Here is a 16,220-nt window from a genome sequence, read left to right as displayed (position 1 = left end):
TCTCCCCGCCCCCCCCCCCCATGCTCATGCTCGGTCTCTCTGTCTCTCAATAATAAATAAACGTTAAAAAATTTTTAAAAAAATACTATACACCAACTAACCCTAAGACACCTCTGTAGAACACCCCACTCAACAACAGCTTAATACACGTTTTCGCGTATTTTCTCAAATGCACATGGAACATACTCCAAGATAGATCATATACTAAGTCATCAATAAAAGCTTCAATAAATTTAAAAGAATTCAAAGTATACCATGGAATGCAGTTAGACACCCATAACAGAAGGAAATTTGGGGAAAACACATTTTGTAAAAATTAAATAACATATTACTGAAAACAAAAACAAACAAAAAATCAATAGGTCAAAAAAGAAATCACAATGGAAATTTAAGAATATTTTGAAATGAATGAAAAGTAAAGTGCAACATATTAAAATTTATGCATCTAAAGCAGCACTTAAAGGAAAATACATAGTTGTAAACATCTGAATTAAAATTAAAGAAAGATCTCAAATCAATAATCTAAATTTTCACCTTAACAAATTGGAAAAAGAAGAGAAAATTAAACCTAAAGCACGCAGAAAGAAAGAAATACTGAAAATTACAGCAGAAATAAATGAACTGGAGACTAGAAAAACACTAGTAAAAATCAATGAACCAAAGATGCTTTTTGGAAAAAAGCAACAAAATTGACAAGCTTTTAACTAGGCTAAGCAAAGAAAGAGAGTGTGAGAGAGAGAGAGAGAGAGAGAGAGAAAGGAATACATTTTTAAAATCTGAAATAAAAGCAGGGATAATCACTACCAGCATTACAAAAATAAAAAAGCATAATTAAAGAACATAAACAATTTTATAACAACCTAGATGAGCCAGAACCTGATTCAGGGCTCATGACAGTGAGATCATGACCTGAGAAGAAATCAAGAGTGGGATGCTCAACTGACTGAGCCACTCAGGTGCCTTGCAGCTTTATTTATAATAGCTCCAAACTGTAAGCTATTCATATGTCTACCCACTGGTCAACAGGTAAACAAACTGTAGTATATCCATACCTTGGAATACAATTCAATGGAAATATAGTCCCTTCTCTAATATTTTAATAGTATATATCCTATAATGACTTATTTTAGAAGCATTATGCTTATTGTACCCTATTACTATAGTTATAATTTTTAAGTCGCCATTAAGGAAATGCAATAGTTAAATTTTTTTTAATGTTTATTTTTGAGGGACAGAGAGAGACAGCATGAGCAGGGGAGGGGCAGAGGGAGAGGGAGACATAGAACATGAAGTAGGCTCCAGGCTCTGAACTGTCAGAACAGAGCCGACTCAGGGCTCCAACCCAGGAGCTGTGATATCATGACCTGAGCCAAAGGCAGACACTTAACCAACTGAGCCACCCAGGCGCCCCAGGGAATGCTGTATTTTAATCCCAACTCTTTATCCAGAGGCCTGTTGCCATTTTTGTCTTTTAAGAAAAATTGGCCCAGTGAAAACAGGATTTTATTTTATCCTGTTAATTTCATTTAGTATATTCTTGGTTATCAAACTATTCAGAGCTTTGGGACCTTGAACTGGTAAATATCCATGTTGTATCAGAAATCTTCAAAAAGCATCGAAGAGAATAAACACATTAAAAAATATATGCTCAGTGCGTGTAGACATATACGATGACTAGACCTCAAATTATACATTGCCTGTGAATATGGATCTTTTTGTGTCATTTGCTTCTTGTATTTTCTTAATTTTTGATAATGTAATTTTAAACTTTTAAAATAAAAGTTATTTTAAAAATACCATTCTACCCTCCACTCAGAGTCTAGAAGGAGAAACATGCATTTGAATGACTCAGCTAAAATATAGCATAATATGTGTGTGTGAAGCTTCACTCCTTTTCTAGAAGCTACAGCCTTCACCTCCACTACCCACTGGAAGGCTCTATATTTTTACTAACCAAGGACTCAAGGCAAGTGTCCTGATTTAGCATGCCCAAAGGGCTGTTGAATTTGGCTGCAATAATTGAGGGTAATTGGATTAGTTTATTGTGATCCCCTATGTGTGGTGCTAAAGCCCACAGAGCCTTTCTGAAATGGGACACCCCATCTTCACCCCAACCTCATGAATGTTAAAACTATAGAAAAGAGTTATGGTGATAGGCTACAAAGTGATAGTATCTTTGCTGAATAGGTCTTTCTTCTGCCTGGCATCATGGTTTGAAGATAACACAATCTGAGTTTCACAAAACATAGCTATTAATGCAGTTAAGTATTTGGCCTGTGCATAAATTCCCTTTAAGAAGGACAAATATAATACCCATGGAAGTTCAGCAGTGTGTAACTTTGCTACTTCAGCTTAGGTCTTACTAAGAAATTATGTGTCCTCCAAATTTTTATTTGTTGGTGTTTCTATGGAACAATTTTTTGTAAAATTAAAAAAATTTTGTAAAATAAATGAAAACGGAATGATTAGACATTACAGTAATTGGTAAGAGGTCACAGAGTATTCACATCACAAAAGAAATATAAAAACTCAATTTCAGGGAAAAATTTAAAGAAGGTGAAATACTGGGGCGCCTGGGTGGCTCAGTTGGTTAAGCGGCTGGCTTCGGCTCAGGTCATGATTTCACGGTCCGTGGGTTCCAGCCCCGCATCTGGCTCTGTGCTGACAGCTCAGAGCCTAGAGCCTGTTTCAGATTCTGTGTCTCCCTCTCTCTGACCCCTCCCCCCCGTTCATGCTCTGTCTCTCTGTCTCAAAAATAAGTAAACGTTAAAAAAATTTTAAAAAATAAAAAAAGGTGAAATACTAAAATATCAACATTTTTCAAAAAAATGAGCATAAAAATGGAATATAGACTAAATATTCAATACAAAAATATTTGATTTGAAGATATTAATTTTATCCAGTATGAACACATGATTTTATTCCCTTCTTATTCTAGTAAAATTTTGAAATATTTATACCATTTTCTATAGCTAAAATACTACATTATACTTTAATTATCATGTACAAAGTATGTGATCAAAGTCCAAAGTAAAAATTCTGTCATGTTTAATAATAACATATATATATATAATTTGATTAAACAGTTTAATGATACAACTTGTGCTATGATTTCAAGGTTTTTCTATTACATTTAACTTTAAATTTTTAATGCTTTCAGGTACTTAAAAATAAATCTAGCATGCATGTATACATTTCAACAAAGTAGAAATATCCTATAACTATGTTCTATACATATGCTCACTATAATGTGTGTTTACATACTGATGTGAAGTACAAATTTGTAAACATGAACATTTGAAACTTTGAAAGGAAATACTAGTCTTTTTCCTCTCAATATTTTATTGAAACAGCATGTCAAAAGTTGCCCAGCACCACACCTGTAAATAGTTTTAATATTGAATATGTTTCAAATATTCTATATATCTATTTATTCTGCTTTATGTTGTAATCTAAACCATGTTTATTTGCATACTTTTAATACAAATTATCATTTAATTGCAAACCAAACCTAAGAAGATTAAATGTATATGAAGGCACTTATATCAAAGCAACTGCCACCAATGTCTATGCTATGCATTTGGTTTGTTTAAACTGCACCAATAAACATGCTAAATTCCAGTGAAATCAACTGGCAAACTGTTGCTATATATCAGAATATTGTTATTTTGGGCTAATTGAAGATTTTTCAGCATGAAGACAACATATCTCTAAATTGGAGTAAAAACATTGCACTTCCACCCTGTCAATTCAATTCACAAAATACAGTTCATGCAATTAGATATTTCTAAGCATATTTAAATCTGCCTTTCCAATAAGTATAGATAATTAATAGTATAAGTATGCAATGAGTTGGTGCTCTTTGTGGAATCTCTTTTTTCAGAAGAGGAAGAAGAAAGAGAAACACTATAAATTATTTTAAACAAAAGTACACTAAAACTCCACTGGTTTTATAAATTGCAATGTGACATCTGGAATTTATCAAATTGTATATTCATATAAGGAAAAGATTTCTTATTGAGATTAAGTAAGGGGATAACAACTATGTATAACCCTACAGTATACATGGACATATATTGTCTAAAAGCATCTAAATTTTTCATCATCATGTTAATGGATTTTTATAAAATATATTTTAAGTATTCACACAAAAAATTTATTTCAATAATGATCTGACTTAGCATTACACTAGTAAAACTTAAAACATACATATTATCTGCTTTATGTACACCATGATTTTCCCAAAAATGCATAATATAAGTGATTAGGAAATTGAAAGGGAAACCTTCCATAATGTTCAATACACATCCTTATTCTTATTCATCATTGGCACCTTGTCAAGTTGTTAGCATATAGGTCTCTGATTATTCAAAGACTGATTAACTGACTCATTACTTGCTAATTCCAGTTGTGTATTTCTTTTCATGCCATAGATATGCTTCAACCTCATAACAGAAAAATAAAGTCATGTCCATTTCCAGACCACGTGCAGAACCATGCCTAATAGGAGTGAAATATTATATTTACCTTCATAGCTTGGGGAAATATAACTCTTCATTTTTATAGTACAGTGAATAGGAACAATGATGGTTGAAGACCCTAATATTATGTAATCTGAAGTTACATATTGGACTTCAAAATGTAATGTCCACAGGGCTTATCTCACTATTTAATGAAAAGAAATACTTTTGATGTTCTGAGTTATGTTACCAAAAATTATATATTGATATTTAAAATGAAATTAATAGAGAATTTATCCATTTAGACATGTGTTCTGCAACAAGGCTTAAAATTGTAATAAAAAGCCTTGATTTCAGTTTAACTGACTATTCCATAAAACAGAACCTTCCTGACAAGGGAATCTGACTACAGGTCTAGGCTTGACTGAGAGTTGTGCAAAGATAAAGCAACACTTATTTATTTCCTAACTCAATAAACAAATTTCACAAAGTTGATGAAAAGTTTATTTTCTCTAGATTTACCTGGGGTAGGCTGGGTTAAGAATCAGATTTTATACATCTAGTCAGCTAAATTAAGATGCTTTCTTTTAAAATGGGGGAAGAGGTAGATGTATATGTATGATAAAACCAAATGTAAATAGCATTTTTAATTATTAGATTTGGGTGTCTATTAAGTAACATTTGACTACTTTCATTTGATAACTATTTCACACCTTGTATAACCAGAGTTGCTTTTGATTTTTGTAGGTATTTATTTATTTATTTGTGTTTTAATTTAAATTCAAGTTAGTTAACATACAGTGTAGTATTGATTTCAGGAGTAGGTTTTTAAAACAAGCCTAATATTTAGTTGATTCAGTTGAAATTAATAGTATTCCATAGCACTTTGTTTTTTATTCCATATCCATAGCTTTGATTTACCAAGTTACATAAGTTTTGCACTATCCTATTAAGGAGTAAGAATTTATTCAGTATAAAATTGTAAGGACACTAAATATTAATTATACATCAGTTGAAGTTGTTAGTAACTTCCTGCAGATAAGTAACTTATTCAGAAAGTAAGGGACGGCTTACTGAACTTCTTGAGGTCTCTTCCAAGTCTAATTTTCCATGAAGGCTTTCCCTTGTTTACTTATTCAACTGAAAGTATGAAATGACAATTTATAAACACATATAAAAACAGCTTAAAATAGATGTTTAAATTCTAACATTTAAACTTTTGCTCCTTTATATTAATCACCTTTATATAACAAAATTATCTGAGATATAAATCATGGGGTACATACACTTGAGCAGATACAAAATTAGTGCCTTCTTTTAAATAATTATTAAAAAGTAACCCAGAGATTTTTCTGGATTTTTCATTTAAATACTTTCATTAATTACCAACTATCTGCCATATAAGCCATCAGAATAAATTTAATTATGCTTTGATATGGCAGTTTCTGCTTTAAAAAATTGTAACTTAATTAACTATAACCTGTTTTGGAGTAGATAGAAATAAAGTGTGCTTGCTGCTTTAATACCTGATATGATAAACCTGGTTAATACAGATTTCTTGCCCCAAAGTCTTTTATAGCAGGTATCTAATTAGTTTGTGTCACAAATAATATTTCATCTTGACTAGAATAGTCAGTTTAAATGTAATCATGTGCTGTTCTATTCCTATATCCAAAAGTGAAGGGGAATATAATTTTAATGCATATATGTGAAGGTACATTTATAAAGTACATTTAAGAGGAAATAACCATTTCAAGAAAAACAAATAATAATGTATTTTTCCTAATATGTGTTGGAAAAGTTAGAGAAAGTAGTTTAGAAGTTTGCTTACTTTGTCAAAAGTCAAGCCATGCCATTGTGATGTGAAGCACCTTGTCTTCATAAATTATAGTGTCATAAAAATTTTAATCTGATTTATTTTAAAGATATGCAAGTTAAATGTAGGTTATACTTAAGTTTTTTTTTTCAGAAGATTTAGGGCCAGGCAAAGGGAAACATTCAACTTCATAAACTAAAATAAAATCCTTTTTGTCTAGTTAGTCCAATTTACCATGACTGAATCACAGGAGTGGAATTAAATTGTACCAATGTAATGAAATTTTCATACTTATGGACTCAAATGTAGTATCCCCTTTCAAATAGTATTTACTAGTCATTTTGGAGAACTAAAATAATTTGTTTTTTGTAAACTGAGTACAAAACACCAGGCTGGTTAAAGGAATGAGTAAATAAGCTTCACCTGACAATGACCCAAAAAATAAAAGGCAAGATCAAACTTAGAATATTTTGCTTTTCATTTAATCTTTGTGCTATTTCAGGATTAACTGATGTTTAGGGTGCAATGATTAATATTTGAAAGTTTGTGTCCTTGTTTGTTCCTTAGAATTGAAATTAGTAGCTCCTTCAACAGCAAAGTTTAAAAGTGTAAGGCAAATGAAAAATGAATTTTTTCTACAATTGCTAGAGAATTACAACAAATATAATACTCATAGATAAAACTAAAATTGATTGCTTTTACAAGAGTTAAATTCATCTTCTTTTGGTCATTGTCAATATTGAAGAGACAGTTGAAATGGTAAACTGACATCACTATAAGTAGAGGCTTCACCTGGAGTCCATTTTCACCCATAGTCTATCTCATCAAATAATGTTTATCGACTATCTTACTTTGAGGTCCAAGACCACCATAATCAGAGATTGTTTCAGGTCATATTTGACCTATAACAACTTCTTTTGAACATCTGATAAGGCACTTTAAATGCATAACAGAAATACCTTCTGATAATAAAGTCTTTAAAGCTCAATAGCTCTTGACCTTTCTTTGGATACAAATAAAGAAAATACATGGTTATGTGTAATTGTTTTAGGATTGTGACTATTCCATTAAAGGCAATGATTAATTGTTGGACACCAATAAGCATGATTGCATTCGCCTTCTCTAAAAGAAACTTGACTATTATCATTAACCTTGAGATGGTTGGCAGCATTTACCAGTCTAGATGGCACTGAGTTGTACCTATAAAAACCACAGGAAGGATGGAGAGAGCAACCAATTGCTTCCTGGCCAATGGAGTTTGGTGATAAAATATTTTCAGGTGACTGTAATCCATACAACATTTGATTGGAAGAATTAGATGCCTGTAGACACTGCCCGTTCAAGTCTTCAAATGAACCATTTTTTGAATTGGTGATCCCCAGAGAAGATAATGTTGAACGTTCCATCATGAGTGGGGCTAAACACTGAGAACTGTTGCTGCTTGCTAGTCTTTCAGGAGGTGGCAAAACAAGATGCTGCTGTTGCCAAAAGTTATTTGGGCAAATCTTGTAGCAAAGGGGTAGGTTGATATTGTGCAGATACACCTCCGGACAGGGCATTCCAAGGGAGCTTGTAGATAAGTGAAATGTAGGCAGAGAGCAGGGTGGAAAAAGCAAGGAGTTCAAAGGAGGAGTCCCTCCACCAGAGGTCACTGGAGATGAGCCACTGCTTCCACCTGTGAATGACAATCCAGTCAATGAACAATGAACTTGATGTTCCTATTGAATGAGTACTAATGATCACAAACATCCCTATTTCATTTTTTGATTAGCTTTTCTGCAAGTTCACTGTTCTTTTTACTTATTTGGGAAAGAATATGGTCATTTCTCTGACCGAAGTTCATACAGTATCTTTACTACTACCATTATTAGTTTTAGCACTACCATTATGTACCATGTATTGAACATTCACCGGTATGCTCAAGAATTGCGCTATGCACTTGGGACATTTATCCAATGTCCAAAAGATGCCCAATTAAATAGTACCCAGAGCTAATTATATCTTACAAATTAAAAAAAAAGTTTTCTAAACTTTAAAAAATGTACAAAAATACATATTTAATTAAATGGAATAAATTGGTAGGGATTCCATAGGAAGTTTCAATCTTGATTTAAAAAAAAAAATTGGAGCACACGAGAATAATCTTTAAAAAATTTTTTGGGGGGGTGCCTGGGTGGCTCGGTCAGTTGAGCATCCGGCTTTGGATCAGGTCATTATTAAAAATAAAATTATTTTTAATGTTTATTTATTTTTGAGAGAGACAGATCGTGAGCGGGGGAAGGGCAGAAAGAGAGGGAAACACAGAATGCGAAGCAGGCTCCAGGCTCTGAGCTGTCAGCATAGAGCTCGACGAGGGGCTGGAACCCATTTACCGTGAGATCATGACCTGAGCCGAAGTTGGATGCTTAACTGACCAAGCCACTCAGGTGCCCCGAAAATAATCTTATAAACAAAAATAACATATTTAAGTGCATTTTTTTCTCATATGAAAGTCATGGATTAGGAGACTTCTATGATACACTATGTCAAAATTGAAGTCAATTTTTTAGGTTAAAAATACCAAAATAAAAATGAAAGTGTTCACATTAATGTTGTCAGGTGATCTTTTCATTTTCCTAGCATCTACCAAAGTTAAGGATTATTATAAGGTCCAGGAAAATCTAGACTTTCCACCTTATTTTCATGTTTGAATTTTTTAAATTTTGTTATTGACTGGACTTAATCAATTATTTTTGTGGTTTTTTTTCTGCTTTTTTGGTGTTACTGTTATTTTTCTTACCTATTTTGTGTATGTAGACATAGACTAATTCTTTATTAACAGGGTGGCAAATATCTTTTATAATTAAACATTAAAAAGCTATTTAAAAATAGTAGCACTTTTCTTTGCAAACTGAAAGTGATCTGGACATTTAAATAATTAAGAAAACTGTATATTTTAAACTACCAATTAGTGATCATCTTTAGCTTTTTCTCTTTATTAGTGCACTTTGTGTTGACCTGGATATTTTAAGAGCATGCTGCCTACATGCGATTAAAGTGATACTACCAAATAAATGTTCGCACTTTTCTACAGAACTCTGTAAACCAAATTATACAGTCAATCTGGTGAAATACTTTACCAAGTGATTCAAATTGATCTGTTTTCAATGTTATGGTATCAAGTAAAATTCAACCTAACTATAATGTTGATGATTTTCTCCATGATTGTAACCTTGAATTAATGTTCAAAGACAATTTTAATGGAGTAAAGACAAAAGCAGTAAAATAATTCTATGTTGTTTGCAAATACTTTTATTTATTATTAAACACCAGAGAAATGATGTTATACATTCTTCTACCAGAAAGCTTGCACTAATTATTGTTATTATTTAGTTATGTAATGCACTACATAAGAACAAATACCTTGTAAATCTTTTCAATGCTTGTGACAATTAAACTAATTGTGATAGTTTTAGTATTGTTTTCAACATTTAGTTTCCCTCTGTAAAATAAAAAGAAAATTAGAACTAAGTGATGGTAAAATTTAATGCATGTCATTTTAACATGTGCTGAAAGTTTATGAGAAACATTTCAGTATCGAATATAATTGCAAATAAGACCACAAATGCACCACAGGTGATTCTAAAGAATGTGAGATAGTGAGATGCTGAAGAATCCAGGTGAGATATGGAGATCTCAGGATGTATAACTCAAGAGGGCTGAAGTCAAGAAATCCACCATTATCATGGCTCTACTCTTTTCCTTCATGCCCATTCCCCCTTTTCCCCTATTATCTCTTCATCAAGATAAAGATAAACCCAATTCCCTGTAAACATGCATTTCTGGCATGCACTTCTCCCCTTGTGAAGTATTTGCAACAGAAGTTCTGATGATACTTCATTAACATTTAAAGGTAAACATTAGAACTTTCCTTACTTTGTGTATCTGCACCAAAAGTTTTAAAATCCAGAGTGAGAGAAGACCTCCATGGGTAGATCTCTAAAGGCCCATCCAATACACCCCTGAAAAATAGATGTAACTATCAGAAACTCCAGAATTCAATTCTTGAAAATAATGATTTATGTAAACTTTTAAGTTATTTTATTATAGTTTTTAGGGGTCAATATCTGAAATATTTTTTTATAGCTAGACTGCTGAATAAAATCACAGTAATTATTCCCTGAATAAAAATGCCAGGAATCTAGAGTAAGCAATATCTTAAAAATGGGTTGAGGAGAAAAAAGGAGGAGCAAGATTTTATAAACAAAACACTAGGTTATTTTCCTACCACCTACGAGTTACAAAATTTTGGGCCTCTGAGTCTCTGAGCCACAGTTTCCTTATCGGCAATAATTGTGAAAAAGGCAATATAAATATTAGATATGTTTGTTATGTTGCTTACCTGTTTCTTCCAGGATCTCTAAATCCTTTAGCAAAAGGATTCCTGTCGATTTTCAGTTTGGTAATCTATGGATTCAAAAAAAGAGAAAAAGGTAAAGTCAATGCTTTCAGTTATAACACTGTTCACCCTTGCTTGTAATGGTTACAACAACCACAAAACACTTCAATGTGTAATGTAGTATACTCAATTAGTATAAACATATTGCTTAGTTGAATTTGGAATGGTTGCCTCCTTTCTCCCCTGGCACTCTTTGTTCTGCTCTCCTTTCTAATACAAGATCCACACAATTTACAATCAAGCTTGTCTAAATGGCAATGCAATAAGACTATGATTTTTTTTAATTGTGGAAAATTCAATCCATATGGTGCAGCTTGCCTCTTTCCAGAAAGTCCCTCTGGAGCTATCCCTGCTTTTCTGAGTCCTTGTTGTCCTTACCTGCTGGTTTTGGTAAGCAGTCACTGTGGTGAACTCAGTTTCTTTAAAGAGGAACGTTTTAACCCCTTCAATGGGCAGGGACTGAATCCGGGACAAGTCAACTTTGCTGTCCTGTTCCATCACATGCACACGGGGCTTGTACTTGTGCATGGACTGCAGAATGATCTGGAGGAGAAATCATGAAATGTTGCCTAGAAATTGGCTTCCCCTCTGCAACACTGGTTTCTTCTCATTGGCATTCCCAACATGCCCACATGCAAAAGTGAGGTTAAACCAGAAAGGCTAGGTTAGCCACACACAAGGACTTTTCTGTGCCATTTGATTCTAGACAGACATGCTCAGGGCTAAGAGGTTTCCATATTTCAGCACCATAGCAGCATCTGGAAGCTGTAATTCCATTTCCAGATGAGTCCTTTTCTTACTTCTAAATGTGGGTGACCATGTGATATCCCCAAATGTCACTAGGATCTGACTTCCTGCTATACATTCCCTGGACTTATGGTAACTGAAGGGCAGCCACTTGACATACCCCACCTCCTAATTTTGGGGGACCTCCTTCTCTTTATTTTGTGGCTAGCACAGGGGCAGGCCAGGCAGGGCAGGGGCAGGATACATCTGGAAAAAAGGCTCAAGATCCAGGTAACCTGAAAATAACCTCTTTCATAAGGGCAAGTTGTGGAGGAGATTCCTGTCATACCATGCCATACAGAGGGTGTGCCCATCTAGGAGAAGGCAGAGCTCACAGTGATTGCCCTAGAGGCTGAGATGCTAGAGAGTTTCACGAAGTGCATTCCCTTCCACACTCCCAAACCAGATATTATGGCTTAAAACAATCTCATTTTGTCTTCAAACTCCCCTCACTCAATGTTCCCAACCCCCAGCACTCTCAGATGCTAAGCAAATGTCACAAGAGTTACTCTGGTCACAATCCCAGAGTTTAAACAGTTCCTTAAGACCACCTGGTAGAAGTCTCCTAGGCCTTTCCAGAGGGAACTGAAAGCTGACGCGTTGGCATCTCCCTCCCCTCCCACAACAAAGGATTGCTGAACACTTACATGACCTTTGTCATCCATCTCATTGTTGGTGAGTTTCAATCTATCAAAGCTGATGATCTGCCGCATCCAGGTCTCTCCAGAGCAGGGTGAGTCCGGGTGAACATAGAACCTGGGAGTAATGCAAGAGTGGTCTGTATTCCCAGCTACCATCCACTGCGAGCTGTGGTACACATACCTGAAAAGGCAGAGAGCATGTGGCTTTAGGTGAAGTGGGCCAAAGCCAGCTGTGTGGGAGGAAGGCTGCTGGATCCAGTCCCATGGGCATTAGCCAAGGTTTGCCTCCTAATCCCAAAGGCAACTAGTAGAAGATCCAACTTAATTTCCAAAAGGCGTTCAGGGACAAAAAGCAAACAGTATATAAGTATATGTCAGTAAAATGCAATGAAGTTCTAGGGCGAGTATAACGTCATGGGATTTCAGAGTCTGGTTTGTATTTCCTCACACAAACAGCAACAGAAATTGATCTAATCCATTTTACTGCACAGAGACAGCCAAAAAATCCTCATGTCTCCAGAAGGAAGTGTAGAGAGAAAGCAAAAGTCTGAGGAGGGTGTCTGTCCAACCCACCTCCACCAGTCGCCCTCAAAGCCCTTTCACCAACAAAACTTCACATCAAAATACTCCCTGGAACTCTAGCCCATGAGGCCTCAGGGCTGATTTTCACCCTGTTTCCAATCTCAACCACTCAATTGTGCACTGAATTCCCAAGCCAGATCAAATGTGAAAAGCAATCAACTTGTTCTATTTCTAAGCTGCTGTTCCAGCAGCCTCTTGAACTGCCTTTCTCTTTGCCCCTCAAATCCAGCACTGGCATGGTGTGGATTCTCTCTTAGAAAGGCTAGACATCCACTTCAGTGGAACATTCACAGCCTGAGTAAGGGTGCTTCTGTACAACCCCCATAGCCTCTAAGTCAAAGTGGTGGCAGAACTGTGCCTCTGGGATGCTAGCACTGAAGGACCTCTTGGCTTTAGATCAGTTCAACCACCATTAGTCTGCTATGAGTAGAGAGCCTATTAAAAAAAAAGGTTATTTGTAATTTCTAGGGCCTGACCACTACTTCAGGAGAGAGGCTGAGGAAGGAAAAATAGACCTAAACACGGTAACTGCTAGATTAGCATTAGATGGTAAATCAGGACATTGCTCCTGGACCCTGATGCCAAAATAGCACAGCCCAGAGCCCAGTGCAGCTCCAGAAGCACAGGCATTTCTCTCTAAATTCCATCAAACAACTTCCTTCCTAGCTGCCTGAGTCCACACCCTCTGCAATTGGCACAGCCAAGGCCAGAGCAGTGGATAAGCAAAGGGTTTGTGGTACACTGAAGCACCAACTGGCACTTGCTCCAGGACTGAGAGGAAAGAGTCAAGACTGTTTTTCTCAGTTTGAACCTCCATTTGAGTGAGAATATTCAACTCCCAAAGCCCGCAGGACAGCAATCCCACCCCTCATGGTAGAGCTTTCAAAATAGCATTCTCAGGTTCCATAGATCTGAATCCCCATTCCCAGCCTGGGCCTGAGGTAGTCTGCTTTGGGCCTGGTTACCTATAACGTTTGGAATCTACTGGCACCACGTCGATGGCCACATAGTACTGCTTCCCTGGGTCCAGCCCTTTCACTTTGACTCGAACAGAGGGGAACATCCGCCTGTGGGAAAGAAAATAGACACTGACCTTGTGTTTTTAGAGAGATTTGGAGTGGGATGGGGTTGGGAACAAATGAAAAGTGAAGAAATTCACAATAACTTCCCCATTCTAGGATGGATTCAAGGAATGCTATTTGCTACATAGGAAAGATTTTTGGTTGTATGCTTGATTGAACAGGTTCTGGATTTCTGAGTGGAGAAGAATATTCTTACCACAAAGCTTTGCCCACCCCACTCCCCACCACCACCGTTAGTAAAAAGCTATATAAGAGAAAGTAGAGAAAAAACTGTACCTGGCCCCTGAGTTTTCAGCAGTACTTTCTGTGAGGCAGATTTGGGAAAGACTGAAATTAGGAAGATTCACACAAAAAAGTTACCCAGCTGATGTGAAGCTGCCGCAAAGCAAAAGGTGAAAGCAAAAAAAGCCCACCTCAAATTGCCCCAGGCTAGCTAGGGATGGTCTGCTGGGGATCTGCTAGATGAGATTTTGTCCACTGATAACTGTGAGACTTTAAGGAAAATTTCTTGAAGTCACTGTGTACAGAAAAGAAAAGCTGAGCCACTAACATGGGCAGGCAGTCCTAGGGCGATTTATTGAGAGGCAGGGACTTTCTCATTCCTGTCAGGGTGAGGATGGATATAGAGCATAAAACTGGAGGCACCACATCTTATGAGAGTGGTACATTAAGGGCCTACTGTGTGCATCCCTTGAACAGTTTGGGCAGAGCCGAACCTGCCAGCCTTGGTAATGATCATCTCAGTCCCAATGTCATGGAATCTCTTCCACAGTTCGGATCCTTGAAGCTCTACTTGGATAGCACCTTTCTCTTCCAGATTTCTGCCTCTGTTGTGGTCACTGTCGTCACTATCGCTGCCGCTACAGGCTGAGAAAGCAGTTGCTGAAGGCTCTGCCTTGGGTCGTTTTTCTGCCAGACAGAGAGACGACCAGAGTTTGAGAGAGGTTGACAGTTCCCGCGTCCCCTTCTCGCTGATGCTGGTCTTGGAGCAGACCGATTTGGTCTCTTCCCTGGGAACCTTGGAAGCAGATCCTTAAATTCCCCACAACACCTACTGTGACCCCCTGATGGGGAGAAGGGGGCCAGATCTCGTCCTGGGAAAGGCACTATCCTTCTCAAATTTGTCCCCTAGGCTGAATCCCCTCCGAACCAGGATGCATACATGCTTCCTACGGAGAGAAACAGCTAAGATCTGGCTCTCAGGGCTTTGGGGAGATTGAAGAGTCTAACTTCTCTACAAACACAGGGACGCCACCACCCTTCACCGCAAATGAACCACAGCAATAAGAACTTAATTTGGAGGCTCTGAAGCTTCCCCTGTAGCCAAGTGACCAACATGTCCCCGCGGCCCAAAACGTGGCCATTCCGCTGGACCAAAGAGTCCTAGTGTAAGGCTAGCAGCCCTCTCTCTCAGCTTCACCGGTCGCGCTGAAACTTGCGGGTCCAGCATGCTCGGGTAGCGGGCTCAGGGCGTTGGGGCTGCGGTAGGAATACTTACCCGGCTGCTGGCTCTTCTTCCCTGCTGTCCTGTTCCTTCTCTCCTCCTCCTCTCCCTCCTCTTTCTTCAGCAACTCAGGCTGTGTCTCCTCTCTTGGATCTTGCACTTTCCTTTTCCTGGGTCTCTCCACCAAGGCTTCCACGGAGAAGGCAAGAGCCCGAGAGCTCAGAGCCATCCCCGGAGGGGGTGAAGGGAATGTGCAATGCAAAGTTTCAACCTAAAGGAGGTTAGGGAGGGAGAGGGAGAGAGGGCGCAGAGGACAGGGCAAGGAGAGAAAGCAGGAAAACTCCCAAATTAGAAAAACAGTTTCTGGATCTATATTCAGAGGGGAAATAAAAGTGTGTGCATATGTGTGTAATTTTTATATATACATATATTTTTTCTTTGAATAGACAGAATAAATTGAGAGGAAAATCAAACTGGAGCCAGAGTCCCCTGGAGTCTAGTCCCTCTTTCCTTTGTGGTTTCCTCCCTCCCAGTGGACATGTGCACACCATCAGCCCTCAAATCGCTGATTTCAGGACCTGGCAGAGCACAGAGATTGGCAAACGCCAGCCTTTTAGGGAGCCGACCTGCCGCCAATAGCTGCTCAGGCTGCTTGGATTGGGAGATACTGTTGCATCTTACTGAGTGAATACCAGGCCAGTCACAGCGTCCACTGTTTGTTTTGTAAACTGTTGGAAGCATAAAAACAAACAAACAAACAAACAAACAAACAAAAAACCCACCATCAGTGACACTTCAGAGTCTGACAGGAGTAGAGAGGTAGGAATGGGAGGGTGGAGGTGGAGGGAGGGTTGGGGGTTGGCTGGAAAGGGGCTCCGGAAGAGGGATACACGAATTTACTGTTTTACACTGAATTGTGAAACTCAAAGGTATGTGAAATAATTGCTCATGTAGAGGAAACTTTTCCAACA

General features: G+C 37.3%; 1 protein-coding gene across 1 annotated transcript; it reads right to left on the bottom strand.

Annotated features, from left to right (window-relative positions):
• Window positions 1–7,090: 7,090 nt before the first annotated feature.
• On the bottom strand, window positions 7,091–15,478 carry TBX22 (T-box transcription factor 22). The gene is made up of 8 exons (XM_058713399.1): window positions 15,304–15,478; window positions 14,522–14,714; window positions 13,689–13,790; window positions 12,148–12,322; window positions 11,093–11,257; window positions 10,658–10,722; window positions 10,192–10,277; window positions 7,091–7,951 (listed from the first exon to the last, which is right to left on the bottom strand). The coding sequence occupies exons 1-8, from the start codon at window positions 15,476–15,478 to the stop codon at window positions 7,344–7,346; spliced, it is 1,569 nt and encodes a 522-aa protein (XP_058569382.1). The 3' UTR covers window positions 7,091–7,343.
• Between the last annotated feature and the right edge of the window lie 742 nt (window positions 15,479–16,220).

This window comes from Neofelis nebulosa, chromosome X, assembly GCF_028018385.1.
Source record: "Neofelis nebulosa isolate mNeoNeb1 chromosome X, mNeoNeb1.pri, whole genome shotgun sequence".
Taxonomy (NCBI): domain Eukaryota; kingdom Metazoa; phylum Chordata; class Mammalia; order Carnivora; family Felidae; genus Neofelis; species Neofelis nebulosa.
Note: the sequence above shows the minus strand (reverse complement) of the source record. Positions and strands in the feature narration are given on the sequence as shown.

Coding starts and splice junctions, on each gene's coding strand:
- TBX22 (XM_058713399.1), bottom strand. CDS start 15,478: ATGGCTCTGAGCTCTCGGGCTCTTGCCTTCTCCGTGGAAGCCTTGGTG. Junction 11,258..12,147: donor AGATGGATGACAAAGGTCAT/GTAAGTGTTCAG, acceptor TTTCTCCTCCAG/ATCATTCTGCAGTCCATGCA. Junction 10,278..10,657: donor AGAGATCCTGGAAGAAACAG/GTAAGCAACATA, acceptor TCTATTTTTCAG/GGGTGTATTGGATGGGCCTT.